The sequence below is a fragment of the Aethalodelphis obliquidens genome, unplaced genomic scaffold, assembly GCF_003676395.1.
Source record: "Aethalodelphis obliquidens isolate GAN/ISIS:26980383/991018 unplaced genomic scaffold, ASM367639v1 scaffold49, whole genome shotgun sequence".
Taxonomy (NCBI): Eukaryota; Metazoa; Chordata; class Mammalia; order Artiodactyla; family Delphinidae; genus Aethalodelphis; species Aethalodelphis obliquidens.
The window spans coordinates 2,921,050-2,944,460 of record NW_020837993.1 but is presented as its reverse complement, the minus strand read 5'-3'; the positions used below and the strand labels follow the sequence as shown (position 1 = coordinate 2,944,460).

General features: G+C 39.5%; 1 protein-coding gene across 8 annotated transcripts in view; it reads left to right on the top strand.

The window, feature by feature from the left end:
• AKAP13 (A-kinase anchoring protein 13) overlaps positions 1–23,411 on the top strand; it is a 344,114-nt gene that overhangs the window by 154,032 nt on the left and 166,671 nt on the right. For all 8 annotated transcript variants that reach the window (XM_027083133.1, XM_027083132.1, XM_027083131.1 and 5 more), the window contains exon 5: positions 1,103–1,286. In XM_027083133.1, the coding sequence (XP_026938934.1) occupies positions 1,103–1,286 (184 nt within the window). The remainder of the gene's footprint in view (positions 1–1,102; positions 1,287–23,411) is intronic.

Sequence of the window (23,411 nt, the reverse complement as noted above, 5' to 3'; positions counted from 1 at the left end):
ATTTATTTATTTATTTATTTATTTATTTATTTATTTATTTATTTATTTATTTATTTATTTCTGCATTGGGTCTTCGCTGCTGTGCATGGGCACCTCTCTAGTTGTGGCGAGCGGGGGCTACTCTTCACCACGGTGCTTGGGCCTTTCACCGCCGTGGCTTCTCCTGTTGTGGAGCATGGGCTCTAGGCATGCGGGCTTCAGCACCTGTGGCCCACGGGCTCCAGAGCACAGGCTCAGTAGTTGTGGCACACGGGCTTAGTTGCTCCGCGGTATGTGGGATCTTCCCGGATTAGGGCTCGAACCTGTGTCCCTTGCATCGGCAGGCGGATTCTCAACCACTGCGCCACCAGAGAAGCCCCCTCTGCCATTTTCAAAGTGACTCTGTACCAAGAAGGGACCTTGACTTCACCTCAGGTGAAATAGACACATATTTTTCTTTCTGAAGGTGTTAGCATATCATCTCGGAGTTAGTCTTTCTTATGCCTGGAGATGCATTTCTTTCTTTCATTAAGCAACCAACCAAAAAAGCTGGCTGTGCCAACAATTTGATTTGCCCTTAATGTGGGAGAATAAAAAGACCTGTGTGTACTTAACAAGCAGAACCTGTTTTTAGTGTTTAACTAGCCAACTGCTCTCTGGGTGTTATTTTTTTTTTAAGTAATTATACCCTTTTTGATATACCCGTCTAAGCCCCAATAACTATTCCCCTTGGATCCCGATCCCCATGTTATGAGGCTGCATTCACTTCTTTCTTTCTTTTTCTTTTCAGGAAAAGAACATATGTGTAGTACAGTCACCCTTAAAATCTGCCTGTATAAATTTGTTGAACAAATGCATTAAATCAGAATATAGAAATGGATTCTCTTTTGTAGGACTGTCTCCTATTGGAGATTTTGCTTCTTATATTTTTTCTAGCTTCATTTTGTCTTTGAGAGCTGATTCTACTCTGCCACAAGAAAATTGTTCATGTTGTATGTTATGGCTTAACTTGAGGATCTTAGGTGCTTGGAGGCAGTGGTGTTTACCTGAACCATCTCTTTGTTTGTTTACTTTGGGTTTTCACATTCTCCTCACTGATTTTCATTTTCTCCCCCATCTGCAGATGGTGGCCCCCGAGAGACATTGATGCATTTTGCTGCACGGCTGGGGCTGCTGAGGTTGACGTGGTTCCTGTTGCAGAAGCCAGGTGGCCGCGGAGCTCTCAGCATCCACAACCAAGAAGGAGCGACCCCTGTGAGCTTGGCCTTGGAGCGGGGTTATCACAAGCTGCACAGGCTTCTAACTGAGTAAGTGCTCCTTCTTCCCACTTCCTTCTTCTCACCACCAGCCCCACCCCCGATTCATGGTAGCCCTGCCCCCTTGGCATCTGCAGCCTTCGCCAGGAACTAAAACCTCAGCTCTGTGCCTTGCCTTTCGCTGGAGGTTTATAAGCTTGGTCCCACTCACGACTTCATTCTCTGAGAGTAACACAAGTAAGTCATATTCCCATCTTTTTTCTCTCCTCTGTTTCCCTGCCCTTACTGCTTCATGCCTCTTAAATTTTACTGAAAACTCAGAATAAGTCTGGTCTGTAGGGGTAGCACTCCATTACCAAGGTATCCAGTTTTTCCCAGTTTAGTACAGAGGAAACGTTTTTTTCTGTACTATACTTTTCTTTCTGGTATGTTTTCAAGATTTGAAAGAGTTAACTAGAAATAGTTTAATAATTGCTATGGAAAGTATGCTGAACACTGAGTTTTGGTTTGAATGTAATTTCTATAAATAAAATCGAGAGCAGTGGTCTCTTCATATGAGTAGCAGTAAAAAGCCACTGAGCTGTCCTGGAAACGTGCAGTAGGAAATCCTGTCTATGTGTTTGTGAGTTCAATTGTTATACATTCTGACTCTTTAGAGAGTCCTTTGAAGGAAGGTTGTTAGTCAAAACATTAGAAGAGTTCTTTTTTCTTTTTTCTTGAATAAATAGAAAAATAAATGCATTATGAGAGCCAACACTTTTCATTGGAATATTATAAAAGGCAGAAAATTTCAAGTATAGTTTCTCTTGTTTAATGATTTTTTATTGCTTTATGGTCATCATTATCTTTTCCACCACAAAATCTAAACAAGAATCAATCCCATTGGATCTGTGTTATTTTTTGAAGGATCCTTGTAAATTAAGTCAGTATCCCCAAATTCTCAGACATTTTGCCCATGTTAGACTTAATTTAGTTGCATTTTATTTTTTTACCATTTTAAGCTGTTGTGTGAGGGGTTATCTGGAAGGGCCAAGAAGAGATCGCAGAGTGTAATGGTACTTAGTGTTATATAAATAGGGGTTTTTTGTTTGTTTTTCTTTATCTGCCATGCTTATAACTTCCCCAGTCAAGCCAGACAAGGTTCTTTGCAGAAAGCTTTCTGATGGGTGCTATAGATACAATGACGGCAGGAGGGGCACACCTCATCTCAGATGAGCTTTGGATACTTGAGCTCTCCTAGGACAGTATTCCAGAGAGTGATATGTTCCATTCCTTTGTACTTCCCATCTGGCCAGTGATTTGATTCCTTCTGCTTGTTTGCCTCATGGCCTTAGGAAGACAGGCCTCTTCCCAGAAGTTGAAACAATTATCTCAGTATAACTATCGTGAAGTTCAAGTGCAGTTTCTCTAAATTCAATCTTAGAGCTCAGAGGTTTTGGTGGGAAGCAGAGTTGGTTAAGGATTGCCATCCAAATGGGGAAATAGTGATTACAACAGCTTCATTATATGCTGGGCAAGGATGTCACAAGACTATTCTTACAGCACAGCTTTAAGGAAACTAGAGTGTGTTTGTTCTTGGAGTATAGTTTTTGGCTTGCTTTATAGTGCTACCTCTGTTACATGTTGGAGAGCAACTTAGCTCCTTCTGAAGGGGAATGGGTAAGGGAAAGCCAACTTGAGAAGTCTTGGAATAGAGGACTGTAGTAGGAGAGTAGAAGCACCTTGCTGCAGATCTAGCTCTGAACTTAGATTCTTCTGGCTGTTATTGTTCTGCAACCTAGAAAAAAATGCTGAGTTATAATTAACAATTTTAAAAAAGATCGGGTGGTGATTTTCCTAAATCCTTCATTCTTACTGTGATATCAGTAGACTTTGCTAGAATTTCAACCATGAAATCAGGAAGGATCATCTTTAACAGATGAGGAAACTGAGTGGGTTAGAATGACAAGGTGGCAGGGCCAGAAACAGAAGCCACATCTCCTAACAGGCTGTCCAGAGCACCTTCCACCCCTAGGAGTCAAAGAACCCAAGAGTAGACTTCATGGGATCTGCATCCTTTGAAATTACAGGTAAAAGTTTATGCACGTGTGTTTCTGAATAGAGTTTGTTTTGTGAAATTCACAAAGAGATTTGTGGAAAGTTAAGAGTTGCTCCACTATATGCTGATATCTTTCTAGTAGTTCACTAAAATCTTTAGACTTGGGTGTTCTTACCCCTTCCCCCTTTCAAATTGAAAATTTTCATATAGGCCTGTCTCTTATCCTCTCTTTTCAGTTAATATGAAATTGAAGTATATACACTTTACATTTATTAATAGAAGTATATAGACTTTACATTTATTCCAGCCCTAACTGAAGTATCAAGTTTATTTTACTCCTTTTATACCTCTCCCAAAATAAATCTGTTGTTTTAATTCTTTGCTGCTTACTCTGGTTTTTTTGAGGGGGGGAAAGAGAGGTCATTGTGCTTATTAGGGTCCAAGTTATTTTTGTGTTTGTGTGCCTAAGGCTTATTTAGATAGTCCATTTTGATAAACTGAGTCATTTCTATGTGAAAATTGATTCTCCTGTGCTTAGAAGAAGAAGCTTTCTCTAAATAAGACTCATGTCTTTAGGGAACTCTATTTAGGACATTTTTGGCAGTTCCCCTTTTCTGTAACCCAAAACTGTTAACTTTCACTTCGTTCAGTGACAGGGAAGAGAGAAATTTTGTTGACTTATAGCTCTTTTGCTTTAGCTTGTATTTTGATTTACATTATGAATATGGATGCATTTGTGATCTGAAAATTCACCTTAAACACAAATGTTACGAGTTTTGCCTGAGAAATCTTAGTCCTGGAAGAGTACCCAGAACACCTACACCTACTTCTGCTCTTACGTAGATGCACAGTCATCTCCCACATTTTGAAGAGGAGTTGGTTGAACACCCTGCCCAAGGTCCCTTAATTAGCGATGGGCAGAGTAGGGAGAGAACCCGAGTCTTCAGGCTCTTAGTTTAGGATGCTAGGAAGTGATGATATTAGATGAGTTTTGCATTGGAGCCATCTAACAAGAGAATGTTAGAGCCAGATGCTGCCTGATATCTCGCTCACATATGACAAATAAGAAACCTTAGGACCTGGGTCACTCATTAGAGCTGAGATTGAGAGGCAGTTCCTGGTAATGGCAAAGTGTGCAAACTTTGGAGTCAAGCATAAGCTTGCATTTCAGCTCTGCCATTTTTAGCTGTATTACTTTGGTCACGTTGGGTAACTTTCCTGTCTAAGCTTCAATGTCTTCATCTGATTTTTTTTTAAAAAGGATAATAATGTCTACTTCCTAGAATGATAACTAAGGACTGGGTGTGTACAATGTAAAAAAATCAGGGTTTATTTGTCACGTGGTTATTTCCTGGAGCAAATGTAGGGGTTATAAATATTGCAGCTTGAAGAAAGATGGTATAGTATGGTGGAATTGCTTAGGGACGAAAAACTTAATTAAAATCTAAGTTTCCTCACTTAGTAGAATGTGTGACTCACAAAAAGTCACCTACCCACTCTGAGTCTCATGTTTCTCATTCCTTATGGATAGTATATCTAGTCTGTTGACATCATCAGGTCGTTAGAACCAAGTGAGATTTATGCAGATACCTTGTTAAACTCTAAGGGGCTCTATGTGAAAGTTTCCTATGTAGTCATAAAATCAGTGAAATGATAGTTCACTGGTCAGTGAAACTCATATTCCCATTGATTGATCTGGTTACACTTTATTTATGTATGTATGTATGTATGTATGTATGGTACGCAGGCCTCTCACTGTTGTGGCCTCTCCCGTTGCAGAGCACAGGCTCTGGACGCGCAGGCTCAGCGGCCATGGCTCACAGGCCCAGCCGCTCCGCGGCATGTGGAATCTTCCCGGACCGGGGCACGAACCCGTGTCCCCTGCATCGGCAGGCGGACTCTCAACCACTGTGCCACCAGGAAAGCCCTGGTTACACTATCTTTTTTTGTAATGTTTATTGTAGTTCTCAGTGAATTACAGTTAGTAGAAAGGTTGGGAGAATTGTAGTGAGGCAGGCTAGTTTTGACTCCATGGTCTGCCTCTTATGGAGCGATGTGATCTTGGGTGATCCACTTCACCTCCTCAGTGCCTTGTTTGTAACATGGGAAGAATAAGAGGACTATCTTCAGGGGGTTGCTTTGAGAAATGAACAAAAGAATGCATAACATATCAGTGAGAGAGGGGCATAAAACAGTGACTGACATAAATGTTATCTATTATTGCTCTTAATTTTCCTTTCCTTCTAGGCCTGTATCAATTTTTCATACATTAAGAAAGTATGGACACAGTCTTGAAGTATTTTCAGGCAGCATTTGGACATCCCTATTTAATAAGAGTTTGCAATTATTCCCTTGTGTAATAGATAACACTTTAAAAAATTAGTTTGGCTCTCTGATATATGCTGTGATGTTGATGGAACTAGGAACTCTAGATTGGTAAGGAATCATTTACAATGCTGTTACTCTTACAGGAAGAGTATATCTTTGAAGAATTTCAACTCTCTAGTGTTGACATAAAAGTGCGAAAATATTTTATTTGCCCTAAGAGTTAGTTTAAAAGTATTTGTCCTCGGGCTTCCCTGGTGGCGCAGTGGTTGAGAATCTGCCTGCTAATGCAGGGGACACAGGTTCGAGCCCTGGTCTGGGAAGATCCCACATGCCGCGGAGCAACTGGGCCCATGAACAACAATTACTGAGCCTGCGCGTCTGGAGCCTGTGATCCTCAACAAGAGAGGCTGCGATAGGGAGAGGCCCACGCACCGCGATGAAGAGTGGCCCCCTCTTGCCACAACTAGAGAAAGCCCTCGCACAGAAACGAAGACCCAGCACAGCCAAAAATAAATAAATAAATAATTCACGACATGTCAATATTTAATTAAGAAAAAAGTATTTGTCCTCATACTTCATCTCATTTTCAGTATCAGTTCAACAAATCTTTATTTGTTGAATGCCTACAATGCACTAGAAGTCATGGTTGGTACATTACACATAATGTTTCATTTTAACCTTATTACAACCTTTTGAAATATGTATTATCTGTTTTACAGATGAAATATGGAGGCTCAGAGAATTGAAGTAACTAGCCAAGGCTTTATAGAAATGGTAGAGCTACTAGTACACACACATCTGTGGAATTCCAAGACCCATATTCTTCCGTCTACAAAAATTTGACAGAAGGAAAGAGACTTGGGAAAAGGCCCCTGGGATACTGGATGAACAGCACTTCATTAGGAAAGGGTAATAGGCTTTCCATTTAGTCCTAGCCTCTACTTTCCTGAGGAGAACAAGACCCTCACTAAAATCTTTACATTTGTATTACCCATCATACGGTTTTAAAACTATTTTTGGTTACCCTTAGGCTGTCTTTTTACATTTTGATTCTCCCGACAGCCTAATGAGAGGGTCGGTGGCATTATCCCTGTTTTATAATCAGGGAAACTGAGGCCAGAGAGGTAAAGTGAGTTGCCCAGCATCACAAGGCTACAAACCAGGCTCAGGCTCAGAGTCCAGTGAACGATCTGCTTAGGTTGAGATGACCCGTGTGCATATGCAGAGCACAGACCCAGCCTGGCGAACACTAGGCTCTCAGTCAGTGGTTTATTATTGTAGCATGCAGTATTGGCCCCTCTCAATCTGTGTCTGTAGTTCCCAAGTCCTTCTTTTGACACATTTGCACTTGAAACCTGGGTCAGGGTCAGGTGGTAGAGTAGCTAGTACTCAAGTGTACATATTTCACAATGGAACCGAGTCCTGTTGAGCAAGATGTTCTGTTGACATAGTGGCTGCCTTTTTAGGGTTCTCTTCAGGTACTAGACAAGTGAGTTCTCAGTAGCCCAATCTGGTGTAAAACAAGTTTGGAGCCTTTGCTTTTGCTTAGGAGGGGAAAGGATGAAACAAATGTACAAACTTAATCTTCAGAATAATGGCCAGAGAGCAAAAATTCTTTCTTTCTTTTTTTTTTTTTTTTTTACTTTATATTTCTCCGGCCTAAGTCCTACCCATCTATCCATCCATTTATCCATTCACTCATCCTCCTTTCTCATTGTAAGATCTGGATCTTTGTGTTTTGGTAAAGATAAGGTGGTAGGACTAAGTGGAAACTAGAAAGAGGAGGAAGGGCAGTAACAGTTACTGAATGTGGATTACCTGCTGCATTGGTGCTTTACATGTGTTCTTATTTAAAACCTTTCCAGAAACGTCTAAGACATAGTTAATAACAGTCAGTACTTTTCTACAGATGAGAAAATAGACCCAGAGAGGCTAGATTGCCCAAGGCCATATAGTTAGTAAGTTGCCATTATCCACAAGCCTGTCGTTTTTTTTTTTTTTTTTTTTTTCCGGTACGCGGGCCTCTCACTGCTGCGGCCTCTCCCGTCGCAGAGCACAGGCTCCAGACGCGCAGGCCCAGCGGCCACGGCTCACGGGCCCAGCCGCTCCGCGGCACACGGGATCCTCCTGGACCGGGGCAAGAACCCGCACCCCCTGCATCGGCAGGCGGACCCTCAACCACTGCGCCACCAGGGAAGCCCCGTTTGGTTGTTTTTAAACTCTTTTAATAGAATTTTGTGAGGAGGCATGTTTGGTAACATTGTCAGACTTATAACCAAACTAATTTAATTACAGTGATTCATAGATCTGACTTTGAGTGACTTTTTTCCCCCCTTTTTTTGGTAAATTTCTCACTGAAGCATTTTAAGAATTTTGACATTTCATAGTTTTTTTAAAGCATTCAACTACTAATCTCAGGATTGCCCTATCTGGCAACCTGCTGGAAAATTGCAAAATGTACTTTCTGAGGATAATGTTTGTATGTATTTAACAATTACGCTACTTACCATTTATTGTATTTGCGTTAGGCATTTTGTGCAAATTCTCACGTTTTCTCCTCTCCCAGACCCTTTGGGGGTGGGCATATTATCTTCAGATCACAAGGTGATCACCATAGCTGGTTAGTTACGGAGCAGTAATTTGAACCAGGTTGCAAATCCAAAACCCATGGCCTTTTACACTGTCTTGGGCTTTCTAAGAAGATGCGTGGGTATTGGAAGTTGGTTGGAATAACAAAGCCATTTCATATGTCTTGTGGTTCCTACCGTACACTTCTTTTTTCTCCCTGCTGTATGCGCGCAAATGGCCCCAGCCTATGTTTGTTCTTGGTGTAACATTTAGGCCTCAGAGGTTTTCTTCAGAGTTATGAAGTTACACAGCTTAACCTGTGGTAACAAATTCTCTATGGCAACAGCATGTGATTTTTGAAAGTATTTCTGACTTCACTACAGACCTAGGTGGAAGTAAACGTGAACCTGGAGTTCACGTTGATAGGTTGATAGGTGTATGTGAGAAAAATGAAGGATCAGTTGGCACCTTCTACCCTCTAAAAAATACAAACCTTTAGTATATTACACATTATTTGATCAATTTTGAAATTTCCTTCAAGGCATACCAATAGAAAGAATGACTTGAAATTTTTACCTGCATTTATTATTAACAAAAATAAAAATGATTTTTAAGCAAGGAAAAAAATAAGGGTTGTTGAATAAACATTTTGGCTAAAATCAATATGTGACCAAAGCTGAATATCACCAGTGTAGAATGAAGTTGTGTCGTACAGGAATAAAATGGAATAGTATAAAATGTAATTCTGTATGTTTATTAAGATTTAATAGTCTTATTTTAAAAGTTTATAGTGGAAGAACAATAATTTCTCAGCATTACCAGCTTCTAGATTGCTCTCGATTCATTAACAGCACACTCACTTTCTGCTGGAGCGTTAGTACCTCTGAGCAGGTGGGTGATAGAGATTATAATTCAGGGGAGTTTTTCCAGAACTTTTTTTTTTCAGAATTTTCCAGAATTTTGTACTTAGGATTCTTGATTTATTGAATCTCAAAGGTACTTGAGCTGCTGAACTTGTTTAACACTGTAAAACAATCATTTTGACAAGGTTTTGTTCAAATGTTTAGTGTCCATATACACTTATAACTACATACTATGCCATTTTATATAAAGAACTTGAGCATCCACAGATTTAGGTATACGTGGGGGGTCTTGGAACAAATCCCCTGCGGATACTGAGGCACGGCTGTATATTGTTATATCCTTGAAGTATTTGGTTAGCAAAACCAAAACATATTTGAGGTACCTCATTTTTTTCTAATACATTTCTTCATACATTTATATCTGGATTGAGGATGATTTGTCTTAGTTGTTATACATGGTTTTGGCCATTTCTCCTTGTAAATTTGGAGGTGGCAGTGTTGACATTCTGCTTTTAATTTTTTTTTTTTTAAGATATGACTAATTTACAAATAGAATTTTCCCTTGAAGGACACTTGGCTTAAATGGAAAGAGATATGTACAACTTAAAACATTTATTCTAGTGAATGTTTATTTAATGTTATGAATGAGTTAACAAAAAGTTAATCAGAATTAGGATTTTTTTAATATAATATAATATCTATAATTCTGTAATTCTTCTGTCATTTAAATTGTTATAAACAGTTGTGGCTCAGAAAAGGTAAATGATCTTTGTAAAGTTATCTAGCCATTGCACTCTCTTAATTATATTAACTGTCAAGCTATTTCTCTATTAATTTAATCATTTGAAATACTCTTGTATTGTGCATAGCATTAACAATTTTCACAAACACTAATTATTGTAGTGTTTTACTCTTATAGTAAATACACATTTATGCTTTAAGTGGTCATTAGAATTTTTGCGTCAAAAGCAGATGAGGAGATGTGCACTTTAAATTATGTACTTGATCGTTGATCACATACATGTTTGGTAGACATCCAATTGTTTGGCCTTAAAAATGGCAAAGCTGGACTTCCCTGGTGGTCCAGTGGTTAAGAATCCACCTTCCAGTGCAGGGGACGCGGGTTCAGTCCCTGGTTGGGGAACTAAGGTCCCACATGCCGGGCATCTAAGCCCACGCACCACAACTAGAGAGTCCACACAGCCAAAAATAAAAATTCAAAAAAAATGGCAGAGCTGAACTTTAGTGCATCCCTATTGCTTGTCATCTGTGAGCCTTAGTTTCCTCATCTGTAAAATGGGAAATGATAGCATGAACCTCATAGGTCTGTTAGGATTAAATGAGAACATGCTTATAAAGTTGTTAGGAGCTTTAGCATGTCCCTTTATTTGGAGAGCTAGGAATGAAGAGTCATTGGAAAGTCACTCAGCTTTACATGAATATGACATCTCTTTGCACCACCATCTAGTTTCTAATGTATTTTTTCCTGGTCAAACTCACCCATATAGTCACAATTTATTGAGCACTTTGGGAGAGCCAAACGTTATGCTGGTAACACTTTACATTCGAGGTCATTTGACCTCACAGCAAACCTAGTCACTCCCACTTTACAGATGAGGAAATTGAGCTGCAGAGAAATTTGGGTAAGTAGTCCAAGATCCCACAGGGTTAACGTCACAGTAAGGAGTCAAACCAAGTCTGTCCAACTTTCCAGCTTGTGTTCTAACCATTGCCTTATAAAACTTTTGTTATAAATTATTTAACAGCATAGAATTTGTACCAAATTGCTGATGCACAGTAGTTTGTTCAAATTATGTGTTCTTTTTCCTTTGCGCTCTTCCCATTCTAGCTGTTAAGGGCAGAGTGGCAGTACTATGTCAAAAAGGAAGGAGGGAGGACAAAAACAGAGTATCAGTGCCAAAATTTCTAGTGAATCTGCATGTTTGTGAATGCATAACTAGTCTAGCAGTGAGTTCCCTACTGACGCCTAAGGTAGTAGCCTCCTATTCATTTTGAGGTGGATCAGTGATTCCCCTCCCCCTCCCTCCCCCTTTTCTGGCATTTAGCCTCTCCTACTCCATCTCAGTGGAGCTGTGGTTGATTCTGTAGGACTCCTTGAGGTTTGGCACTGTTAGGGTGATGTGGTTTCATCGACGATATTGCTGTAACCCTCAAATAAGGAACTAGATGCTGCAGTTCCTGTCAGAAGTAGACTGAGCAAAACATGCCTGCTGGGTTTCCTCTGCTGTTAAAGCCAGGACCCAAATAGGATGGGCTTGCGATACTCGTGGTGCTTGGGCAGCCATAAGTGAGTATCAGCTTCCAGACTGTTGCATTGTTGACCTTCATTGTTTATTCTCTGCCATTTGATCTGGCTTTTTGCTGTATCTTAGCAAGTATCTTTGAGCTTCCGCCTGAATGACTAGTACCGGAAAAATGTTTTTCTCTGCAGTTGATTTGACAGGGTTTTACATTTACGTTAGCATCATACTGAACTTTCTTCTTGAGTTGCAACGTGCTAGACAAGGTAAGAAGGCAGAGGTTGATTGGTTGTTGACTGTTGCATAACAACCGGAATGCTGGGAAATAAGTTGGAATTCATTCTGAGCTTATTGAATTTTGTTGTACCACATACATAAACCTTGAGGTTTTGGGCCAGCTATGGATACTCAGTTTGGATGATGTAATCCTCTCTCTGAGGAATGGCGTCTTGATTTGTGTTTTTCTACAGTTGAAAATTTGCTGTGGATATTATAAAATTTATAACAGAAAACCCAATATACCTGATTAGCTTCTGATAAATATTATATCAGACTTAGAATTTGCATAATTTGAATATGTGCTCATAGTTTGAAACTGTTAGAGGGTAAGTATTACTGTGGATAGTGTAAAGAGGTACAGAAGTTTTAGAATTAGATCTGGGTACAAGTTCTGGCCTTTTCACTTACTAACTGTGAACTGAGGCAAGCTGTTCCTTAAGCCTAAGTGTCCTCACATGAAAAATGGAAATACACTGACCCCTGCCTCAAATTGGTTGTAAGGATTAAAAGTCAGTAATATACACCTGGTACCATACTAATTGTACTAGTATTGCTGGCTTCATTCTTTGCTTTTTTTCTCCTTTGACTTCCTCCTTCTAATATGTTCTCACCTCATTCAAAATAAAATTCTGGTTCCTACATGATCTGCAAAGCTCCATGAGATCCAAACTCTGTACAACTCTCAGACCTCATTTCATAACATTCTCTTTATTTCCTTTGCTTTCACTGCACAGCTACACTGGCCCCAGCTGCACTGGCCAGCTGGTTGCTACCTCAGGCTCTTTGTACTTGCTGTACCCTTTGCCTGATACATTCTGTCCCAGTAAACTCCACATGCTGGCTCTTTTGTATGATTCAGATCAATTGCCTTATCTCCTGAAAGATTTTCCTGACACCTATCTTCAGAAGCCACTGTCTCCACTCCAGGGAATTTTCTGTGCTAAACACCTTGTTTTATTTTCTTTAAAGCACTTACCTCTAACTGTAATCATACCCCTCTATACTATAAGTTCCATTATGGTAGGAAGCTTGGCTGTCTTATTTATTCATCAATATATTTCTTGTACCTAGGAACATATAAGATACTGCATGAATGTTTGTTGAATGTTTGAATGAATAAATGAAAAAATACATAACCTAGACTATTCATTTTCTGAAAATATGTTTTTTTTAAATATCTTGAAATATGAACTTAAGAACAGAGAAGACCAAATTCCTGGTAGAATGCATTTGTAATACAGTGGCATACCATCTTTTCAATGGACTTTTGGTAACATTTTATTTAGCAATAGAAAAATATGTATATGAACATTTGAAAACAAGTATTCATACAGAGCTTTTCATATACTGAGAAATAGTGTTTTTGTAATTGCCACATGTGTAACCCAGTTCCCTCCTATTTAATAGGATTTAGATTTTCATTTTAAACTTGTACAGAGTAAGTTAAAATTCTCTATATGTTTAGGCTGTAAATATCTTCTAGGGTTTTTTTATACATATACCATTTTAGAGAATATGTGCTAATATGAAAATGAGTTTGTTAAGATACAGGTGTTCAGTAGGATACTTCTTAGTACCTTTTTTAAGGGTAATCTAAAGAAACATTTAGCTTGTAGCTTTTCTTTTAGCTCATTAATCCGCATAAGTTACTATACTAAATTGCTTAGGAATAGATTGCTTGGAATGAATTTAAAAAATTGTATTTTAACCTTCATTCAGCCCTTAGCTCTGTGAAACCTTGGTTGGTTTACCCGAACTTTGTTCTTCGTCTACACGCAGAACATCAGCCTTATCACTTGGAATATTAAAAATGGTATTTATAATGAAAGAGCTCTGAAAAGCTGGGTACTGCTTTACAGTGTACAGTAGTCCCTCAGTATCCATGGGGGGTTGGTTCCAGGACCTGCCACTGATACCAAAATCCATGGATGCTCAGGTCCCATCGTTGGCCATCCATATCTGCAGTTGCGCAGCCTCAAATTCAAGCAGCCGCAGATTGTGTAGTACTATATGTCTTTATTGAAAAATATCCATGTATATGTGGGACCTGTGCAGTTCAAACTTGTGTTGTTCAAGGGTCAACTGTATCATTTTTATTATGTACAGTGATTAGTTTCCTGTATTTCACATTTGGTTAAAGGAAATCATGTCAGTAAATTGCAGAAGTTCTTGGTGACGTGTCTGTTAAAGTGGATTTTTTAGGTGCTTTTGATTTTCTAAAAATAATAATTATAAACACTGTTTGGGATTGAACTTTTAAAATACTCTTGAATATTATTGAGTTAGTTTTCAGCTTTTCCAGGACAATGTGAAGTATACCTTGGGACAAAAGGAAACTTGTCCAGTGGGTCCGTAGCTGGTACCACATTCCATATTCCAGTCTATGCCATGACTTTCCTTTCTGTTGCCACTTCTCTCCAGGGTCTCTAGATGTTAAGAATGTAAAATATGGTTCCTCGCAGTCTGGAGGGATCTCTATCGTATAACACACTGCTGTTCAAAATGAGGGAGGCCCTGGATCAGGGCTGATCTGCCAACTCTTTGTCACTGGTCCATGATGAGATCAGTATAATGTATAATGAGAGTACTGTATGTGTTTAGAAACTTTTAATAGTAATTTGACAGAGTAATTATATGTCTATTGAATCTATTAAAACTTTGGGCATAAGTTTTTTATCTTGTAAATTTTGTTTTTCTAGTAATTTTTAGAATTTTTACTTCTGTGATGAATTGGAAATTCATAGTTTGAGAAGTTCTCATCTGACACATTTAATCTACTTATTGTATAGTTCTGTAATCAGGGAGAGTAGATCAATGTTTTATGGTTTCTGCAAAAGTAGCAACTTAGAGGAGACCTGAAAAAAAGTCACATCTGTCTGTGACTAGTCTTTATTTTGACTTATTTTACTTATCTAACTGCTTCTAAGTAAGATTAATCCATTTCATCAATTGAATTATGAAAAGTGTTGAATAAGGGCAGTGGGGTTTATAAAAATACACACGATCATTAGAAGCTTATTGGACTTAAGTATGGGTTCTTTTCTTAAATTTTAATGACAATCACCTGCTATAAAGTCAAATGAACTTCATGCCTGAAGATAAGAGTCCTGCCCAGATTAATGAACAAAAATTCTTTTTCTTTTTCCTGAACTGGAAAAGCTAGTTTACAGAGTGATGACTTGTATTAAAGTTATCAGTTTCTATAAGTAGAACAAATAGCTTATCTATAGAATCATGGAATCTTCACTGTTGGAAGCCTGTTACTCAACTGATTTTAATGGTCACCATTACATTGGAGTTTGGGATTCATATTTAGCTCTTAGTCTTTCTATCATATTGAGTTTCAAGTGCTTGTCAGAAATAAGATTGGAAAAAATGGATGTGCGTTCCTTTCCCTCTATTATGAATAGGTTATTTAAATCGGTAAACATATAGGGTTGCTATTTGATTTTGTTTGTGTGTTTGCTCCATGAGAAAGCTAAAGAAGAAGAAACTAACATTTTAAAGACATTACCTCTCTTCTAATAGTTGGATATTGGATTTTTCTTCCTGATTTGTTTTCTGTCATCAGTCTGAAGTTACTTCATACAGTTCTATTTTTCTTCCCAAGTTTCAGACTATTTTGTAAGCATTTCTGTCTCTTTTCCCAACCTAGAATTTAATTTTAGTCAACAGTGATGTTCTCCCTTTCAGAATAATTCCCACGTGCCTGTGTTTCTCACTCTTATTAAGTAACATCAGGCACTTTGTAGGCAAAGGACATACATAAGTAGGTATTAAGCCAATAACTGTCATGGAATAGGCAGAGAATCATAAGTTCTGTGAGAGATCAATCTATATAAGGATAAACCCAGTCATATTTAAATAGAAATCTCCATCATTTAGCTGACCTAAAGTCATCTGGGAAGTGAGGGGGCTGAGAAAGAGAGGATGCATTACTGAGTGAGTAGAAATTGATCCATCTGGGTTGCTTCTTAGCTGAAGATCTGTTTGAAGTGCCTGGTGTTGTTCTGGGGATGAATTAAATGTAACTGTATCAGAGTCCAAGCTGAGACTTCTGGGTTGTGGATTTCTTTGTTTTTAAATATTTATTTATTCTTGGCTGTGTCAGGTCTTAGTTGCAGCACGCAGGATCTTTCATTGCAGTGCGTGGGCTTCTCTCTAGTTGTGGTGCGTTGGCTTCTCTCCAGTTGTGGCATGCGGGCTCAGTAGTTGTGGTATGTGGGCTCGTAGTTACGGCACTTGGGCTCAATAGTTGCGACATACAGGCTCTCTAGTTGTGGCACACAGGCTCCACAACACACAGGCTCAGTAGTTGCGGCACACGGGTTCTCTAGCTGTGGCACGTGGGCTCCAGAGTGCATGGCCTCTCTAGTTGTGGCACGCGGGCTCCACAGTGCGCGGACTCAGTAGTTGCAGCTCGCAGGCTCTCTGGTTGTGGGCCGCAGGCTCCAGAGTGCATGGGCTCTGTAGTTGTGGCGTGGGGGCTTAGTTGCCGTGCAGCATGTGGGAACTTAGTTCCCCAACCGGGGATCGAACCTGTGTCCCCTGCATCGGAAGGTGGATTCTTAACCACTGGACCACCAGGGAAGTCCCTGTGTTGTGGTTTATATCTCCATGTTCCCTTGATGCAACTCTCGACGATGCCTGCACTAAGCTGCCTCTGTCTTTGACTTAGGCCAGAAGCAAGAAAGATAACAGGGAGGGAAGAATTGCATTTTTTTTAAACAATTACGTTTACATAACAAAATTATTCATAATGCTGCCACCAGAAGACAGGTTTATTTTATTATCAGATATTACGTCCCACATTGCATGGAATTGCTTAAATAGTTGCAGCTGATATTCTGTTTTGTATTCTGATACTTTTTCACTGTTTCATCCTCTTAATCTATTTCTCTGGTCTTTATAATTATCTTTTAGGCCATCTAAAATATTTTGTTTATCATGAGTATTTAAACCATTTAACATTGAATGTTAATTTTAATCTTAAAAAACCCAGAAATTAACTAATGAATGCTGCAGTGAGCCTCATTTTTTACTTACTGATTTTTATTTCTGGTTAATTATTTATATAGGATAAATTCCAGGGAACTGTATAATTAGGTCAAAGGATATATTAACAACTCTAGTATTCATTGCAGTCTTGCTAGCCTTAGCTATACTTATGTAAATGAATTGGGACCTGTAGGTTACTTTAATGTGGTGTTTTACAACCTTAGCTGCACATTAGAATCACATGGGGATTCTAATTATACGTTAGAATCTCCTGGGAACCTTTAAAAAATATTGATACCTCAGCGCCTCCTCCAGAGATTTTTATTTAGTTCGTGTGAGGTGTGATCTGGACATGAGGATTTTTAAAAGCTCTCCAGGTAATTCTAAAATGCAGTTAAGATTAAGAACTTCGCTTTAGTGGGAAAATTAGACTTAACATTGCATCTGAAAATTAATTCCTGAGAGTTTGTTGAATTAGGTTGGTGGCTTAAATCTGATTAAGTAAGAACAGTCAACAAATAAGTAGCTTGATCACATCAATAAATATTTAGATGTTAATCTAGTATAAACTTGACTTTAATTTTTACTTACCCTGTGAATGTTGGTATATTAGATATTGATGTAAATATAACTAGTATCATGGTAGGTATTAAAAATTATTTTTCAGGGGGCTTCCCTGGTGGCGCAGTGGCTGAGAGTCCGCCTGCCGATGCAGGGGACACAGGTTCGTGCCCCGGCCCAGGAAGAACCCACATGCCGCGGAGCGGCTGGGCCCGTGAGCCATGGCCACTGAGCCTGCGCGTCCGGAGCCTGTGCTCCGCAACGGGAGAGGCCACAACAGTGAGAGGCCCGCGTACCGCAAAAAAAAAAAAAAAAAAAAAAATTATTTTTCAGGATTTGAAAGCAGTGTAATAAGGTGAAGCTAGAAAATAGAGAACTTCGACTGTTAGAGGAGCAAGGTATTCCAAAAGTCATGGAACCATAGAGTAAGAGAGCCCAAGTAGCCCCTCAGAGTGAAAAGGAACAGAGAAGAATGACCACGAAAGCCGTGGACCGCAAACTATACCCATGTCCACAATGCACAACAATCTAGAACTTGCATCTCCAAAACTTAATCCTCCAAAGTCCATATGTTAAAAATATTTAGTTTGTTTCATTGGTCTGCATTTTCTAGTGCAAAATAGGCAGCAGAGACGTATATATGTGGAACCTAGAAAAATGGTACAGATGAATCGGTTTGCAGGGCAGAAGTTGAGAGACAGATGTAGAGAACAAACGTATGGACACCAAGTGGGGGAAAGCTGCGGGGGGTTGGGGATGGTGGTGTGATGAATTGGGCGATTGGGATTGACATGTATACACTGATGTATATAAAATGGATAATAACCTGCTGTATAAAAAAATAAATTAAATTAAATTAAAAAATTAAAAAAAAAAAGGCAGCAGAGGTAGTTTTGTGTGGTGGTTTAGAATATCAGCCCAAATTCTGGCTTAACAGACTGTTAGGCAAGTTATTAAATTTCTCACAGTTTCAGTTTCCTCATCTGCAAATTGGGGTAATAGTATCTTCCCTCACAGGATAGTTAAAAGAATAAATTAGGTGATATGTAAAACACACAGCTCAGTATTTGACACATTGTTAAATAATTAAATTAAGCTGTAAAAGAGAGTGGTTATGTTTGTACCCCTTGCTTGTGGAAGGAAATAGAACCCAATATTTAATGAGTACTTAACTAGGCATATATATAGTAAGGCTGTCTCTATCCATATATCTTTTAATCCTTAAAACAACTCTGTAAGAAAGTTAGTATTATCCCACTTTTTAAAAAGCAGATGGAAAAAACCTCTGGCTCATAGAAGCTAAATAATTTTTCTTAGATCAGATCATGGCATAAATGAGATTCTACGCAGACCTCAATACCCATGCTTTTCCCCTCATATTGCCTGGTGATTTAGCCTCTAGGGAAATCTAAATTAAACATAATTAGATGAATTTGTGGTGATTTCTTATGGTGAGTAGAATATTTTCTCCCATTAGGAAAAGGTAGGTACTGATTGGTGTCAGTTTTATGGAAAATGTGGTAAACAGTTTGGGGGTGTCATTTGTGAAAAAGATTGAAGGGATAAATGCCCAAGTTGATACTGTCCTTCAAGTGAGTAGAATGTGCTCATTTTGAAAATAGCTAGGTAGAATGTGGGCTCTGCGATTTGTCCTACACTTTGTCAGAGTCTCACCAGACACCGGAGAATGACTGTGGTTGATTTGCTCATTCTGTGAGAAACTCAGAAGAGGGCAGACTTTAGAACTTTTCATTGGAGAATGCTTGTGTGTTGAAAAATGTTCTGCCTGGAGTGGACATTCTTTTAATTCGTGAAGAAATGTTTCCCCTAAAGGCCTCTTTGCTCCATCCTGCCTTCAAATGACCCTCAGTGCTTCCTGCTGTGGCACCTGATGAGTTTCTGTTAAAGACCAGCCCTTTCCACTGGAAGCAGTGCAGCATTAGGTGTGTGTGTGGGGGGGGGAGGGTACAGGCTTTGGGGTCAGTCCGACATGGATCCAGATCTGTTACTCCATTACATATTTGAGTACTAAGGTTTACTGACTGCCTCCTGTGTGCCAGGCGTTATTAGATACTTTGTTTCCTGTCCCCTTTAATTACCACTGCAACTTTTAAAGGGACTCTTACTGTCTTTTTACAGATTATGATACATACTCAAAGAGACTACATATCTAGCCCAAATGCTTACTTCTCCTAAGTGGTAAAATTTGTCATTTGAAGCCAGATTTATCAAAGTCTGATGTATGTGTTATATCTTAAGCAAATGAATTAGTATTTCTGAGTCTCAGTTTCCCCTCCTCTGAACTAGAAATAGCACTTCTTTGAAAGACTCGAATGAGGATTAAATATATGGGGTATCGGGGTGCCTGTCTCTTAGTAGATACCCAAATATTAGTTTCTTCCCTGCCTGAAGTAAATAGTAATCATAGAATAGTGAAAGAATTACTACCCTATGCCTTTCTTTTAATTGATGTTTTATATTTAACTTTTTGTTGTGAAAAATTTTGAACTCATAGAAAAGGTGTGAGAATAGTACAATGGGACTTCCCTGGTGGCACAGTGGTTAAGAATCTCCCTGCCAATGCAGGGGACACGGGTTCGAGCCCTGGTCCGGCAAGGTCCCACATGCTGCGGAGCAGCTAAGCCCGTGTGCCACAGCTACTGAGCCTGCGCACCTAGAGCCCGTGCTCCACAGCAAGAGAAGCCACCACAATGAGAAGCCCGTGCACCGCAACAAAGAGTAGCCCCCGCTCGCCACAACTAGAGAAAGCCTGCGTGCAGCAATGAAGACCCAATGCAGCCAAGGATAAATTAATTAATTAATTTAAAAAAATTGAAGAATAGTACAGTGAACCACTGTGTATCCTTCACCTAAATCCACCAATTGTTAATGTTTTATTTGCTTTATCTGTGTGTGTAGATAGATGGATAGAATTTTACTGAACTCTTTCGAGAGTTGTTGCCGACATCATGCCCCTTTATTCCTAATTATTTCAGCATGTTCTTATAACAGGGCAGTTATCAAAATCAGTAATATAACATTAATATATTATGATTATCTAATATATAGTTTATATTCACTTTTCACCAGCTGCCAAAAATATACTTTCAAGCAATGTTTTTTCCTCCTGATCTTTATCATATACTGAATTCAGTTGTCATGACTTTTTAGTCTCCTTTACCAGCTAGACCTTTTAAGCCATTACTGCCACTACATTGGGTCTTACTAGAATTACTTCTTTAGGTTATCTGTCCTCTCACAGAGAGTGAGTTCTTAGTGATCTCAAACCATTTTTATAAAGAATATCCCTACTCTTTTGCCCTGGAGTGAAATCCCAACAAATATTTGAGTACCTACAATGTGTCAGGAGATGAAGCAGAGCAGTGAGACCCAGCAAGTCAGAAGGTGTATGGTCCTGCTCCTCCTTAGGGGGTTACAGGTGAATGAAGAAAAGGTTACGGTGCAGAACAAGTCTTTCAGGGCTCAGAGGTGGGAGACTGCACTTGGAGCTGTGCTGGATACTCCAGATGAAATTCAAGGCGCCTGAGAATGGTTGGAAGCAATATTAATTGCCTTACTGACAGGATGATTGAAAGTTTCCAGTAATCATAATATCAGTCCTTATATCTTGAAGTCTGATCTGGGATGTGGTTGAATGTAACAATCTAAGAAATTCTACGCCAATACCATCTGATGTCGTAGTAATGAAATAATGCCTATACTGCACAGTTGCCACAACTGGTAGTAAAAATACCCTCTTCTTTGTTCAGTGTGGTGGTGTCCTCATAGGGGTGAAAAATGAAAGGTCGTGGAGAGCTCTGTAAACCTTCCCGCAGCATTTATACTCCTTCATCTACAGATCTCCCTTTCACTCATTTTTTAAAAAAGCCTCAGCTGAGGCTATGGTGCCTCTTAATTCACCAGCTGAAATAACTAGAATTTCTAGTGCATTCATGGATGTGCTTTTCTGTCCTGCCAGACTTGATTTGATTACATAAAAGCTTTGTGAGTATTTCTAAGGTAAATTTTAGATACCCAGGCATATTCTTCTCCATGGCAGAAATACAAAGCCGAGGGGTCAACTTAATTACTAACTGTAAGCATACAAAGGGCTTCAATCAGGAGAATATGGAGTAGTTATTCTACAAGTGCAAAGGAGACTAAACAAGGAGAATGACCTTAAAGTGGGAAATGTGGTAGTTGTACATAAAGAAAGCCTGTACCTTGGGAATTAAGAACATTTAGCTACTCCTTGGGTTTAGTATCAGTCTCACAACCCACCTAGGAGGGATGGTGGCTGGAGGGAGGGCTGGGCTTTGCCTTTCCTTCCCTCTACTGCCCCTATCACCAGAGCAACTCTGTTTCTGCATGTGGCTTTATTTGAAACTGTTCAGCTACTTAAAAGTTTGAAAACTAGTGTCTTAGGTGTTTAAGTCTGTCTAAAGCCTCTGAGCTGCCCTTTTCACTTGTATCTGCTGTCCGTTTGTTGCAGGCTTGGGACTCACAGGCGAATGAAGTTAAGCAGTTGATGTTGGAACTGTTTGTTCATTTGAACTGTTTGTACCACCCATACCAGTATTCAGAGGGACAGTTGACTGTATTTATACTCTGTTATCTCTCTCTTTTTTTTTTTTTTTTCCTTTGGCCACACCACGCAGCTTGCAGTATCTCAGTTCCCCAACCAAGGATCGAACCTGCACCCTCGGCAGTGAAAGCGAGGAGTCCTAACCCCTGGACTGCCAGGGAATTCCCTGTATTATCTCTTTTAAGATGTAAATTTTTCTAACTTGTGTCATAATTTAACTCACAACAGTTCTTTTCCTTCTTAGTAATACAGAAAATGATGTTGCTTTTACAAGTAATAGTAATAAATTACTATTTATTATTACTAAAATACAAGTAATAAATTGTAATTTTGATGAAATATGGTATATTTAGTGCATAAAATGCCACACTCATAAAGGTAAAACTCCCATGAGATTGTTTCTGCTTTTCGTTTCCATGGAGGTGACAGTAACACCAGTAGGCCAAACTATGGCTATCTAATAGTAATTCATGTTTGACCTTAGGCTGTGTGTTTACATTATTCTTGAGAAAGGTATCATATTTAACCTTGTAGCCCTGGCATCTAGCACAGTGCCTACCATTTAATAGAAGACCAAGTTCAGGAAGTTGACATCTGTTCACATCTAAGATGTGAGAAGAAGAAGAAAAAGCCAGAGAAAGCAGTGGGTGAATAGGATGATTCTTTATGAATGTCAAGTGAGAATAAATGTCAAAAGAAGAATCAGGTCACCATTTTAAGATGCTACAAAACTCAAGGACAGTGGAGACAAAGAAAAGCCATTGGATTTGGAGATTTGTTTTGTCAGTGGAACCCGAGACAGAAGTTTTAGTAGCAGTGGGAGGGAGTAGGCGCAAAGCCTTTAATTGTTCAAATGGCTGGTAAGGAGGTAGAAGGGAAGGAAGAGGAGGGCAGACAGAAAGGGGTTCGGGGGTTTACAGCAGGATTTCTCAACACCAGCACCACTGGCAGTTTGGGCCCGATGATTCTTTCTTCTAGGGAGCTGTCCTGTGCATTGTAGGACCCCTCCCCATCCCCAAGTTGTGACAACAAAAAATGTCTCCAGACATTGTCAGATGTCCCCTGGGGGCTGGATTCCTCAGAGAGAACCACTGGTCTGCAGGGCTGTGTAAAGATTGCTGCTGCTCCTGCGGGCGCCTGTGCAGTAATCCCTTTTCCTGCCTCTGCTGTGTCTACTGGTGAGGTTTTCATGGTACTTGCAGGTGGATGGGGAAGGAGCTAGTCCAGAAGCAGGTGGAAAACTATAGGCATCCAGGGGGTGATTACCGAGCCAGTTACCTAAGGACGGGGGTGTGGAACAGAGCAAACCCACTGCATAGAGAGGTGCCCTGAAGTTAGAGGAGACGGGCACAGGCATTTTTGGGTGGATTGAAGATGGGTTTAGTTCATGTTAGATGGCCTCAAGCTTTTCACTAAGATGGGAGAAAAGGTCACCTGAGAATGAAGTAGACAAGGTTAATGTTAGGCCTTTGAGGAAATTATAGAACATTTTGGTAACCCCCGTGGGGATGGATTAACACACATGAGTAAGAAGCATTACAGAGCAGCAGTGAGGCCTGGCTGAATAGGAACTTAAAAAAATTATTTAAGACATTAATTAAAATCCCAGAGAAGAAGAAAACCTATAACCCAACCACCCTGACACTATTTTTATTGTGCAGTTTACTGTCTAAACTTACATTTTTTGCTCTTTTT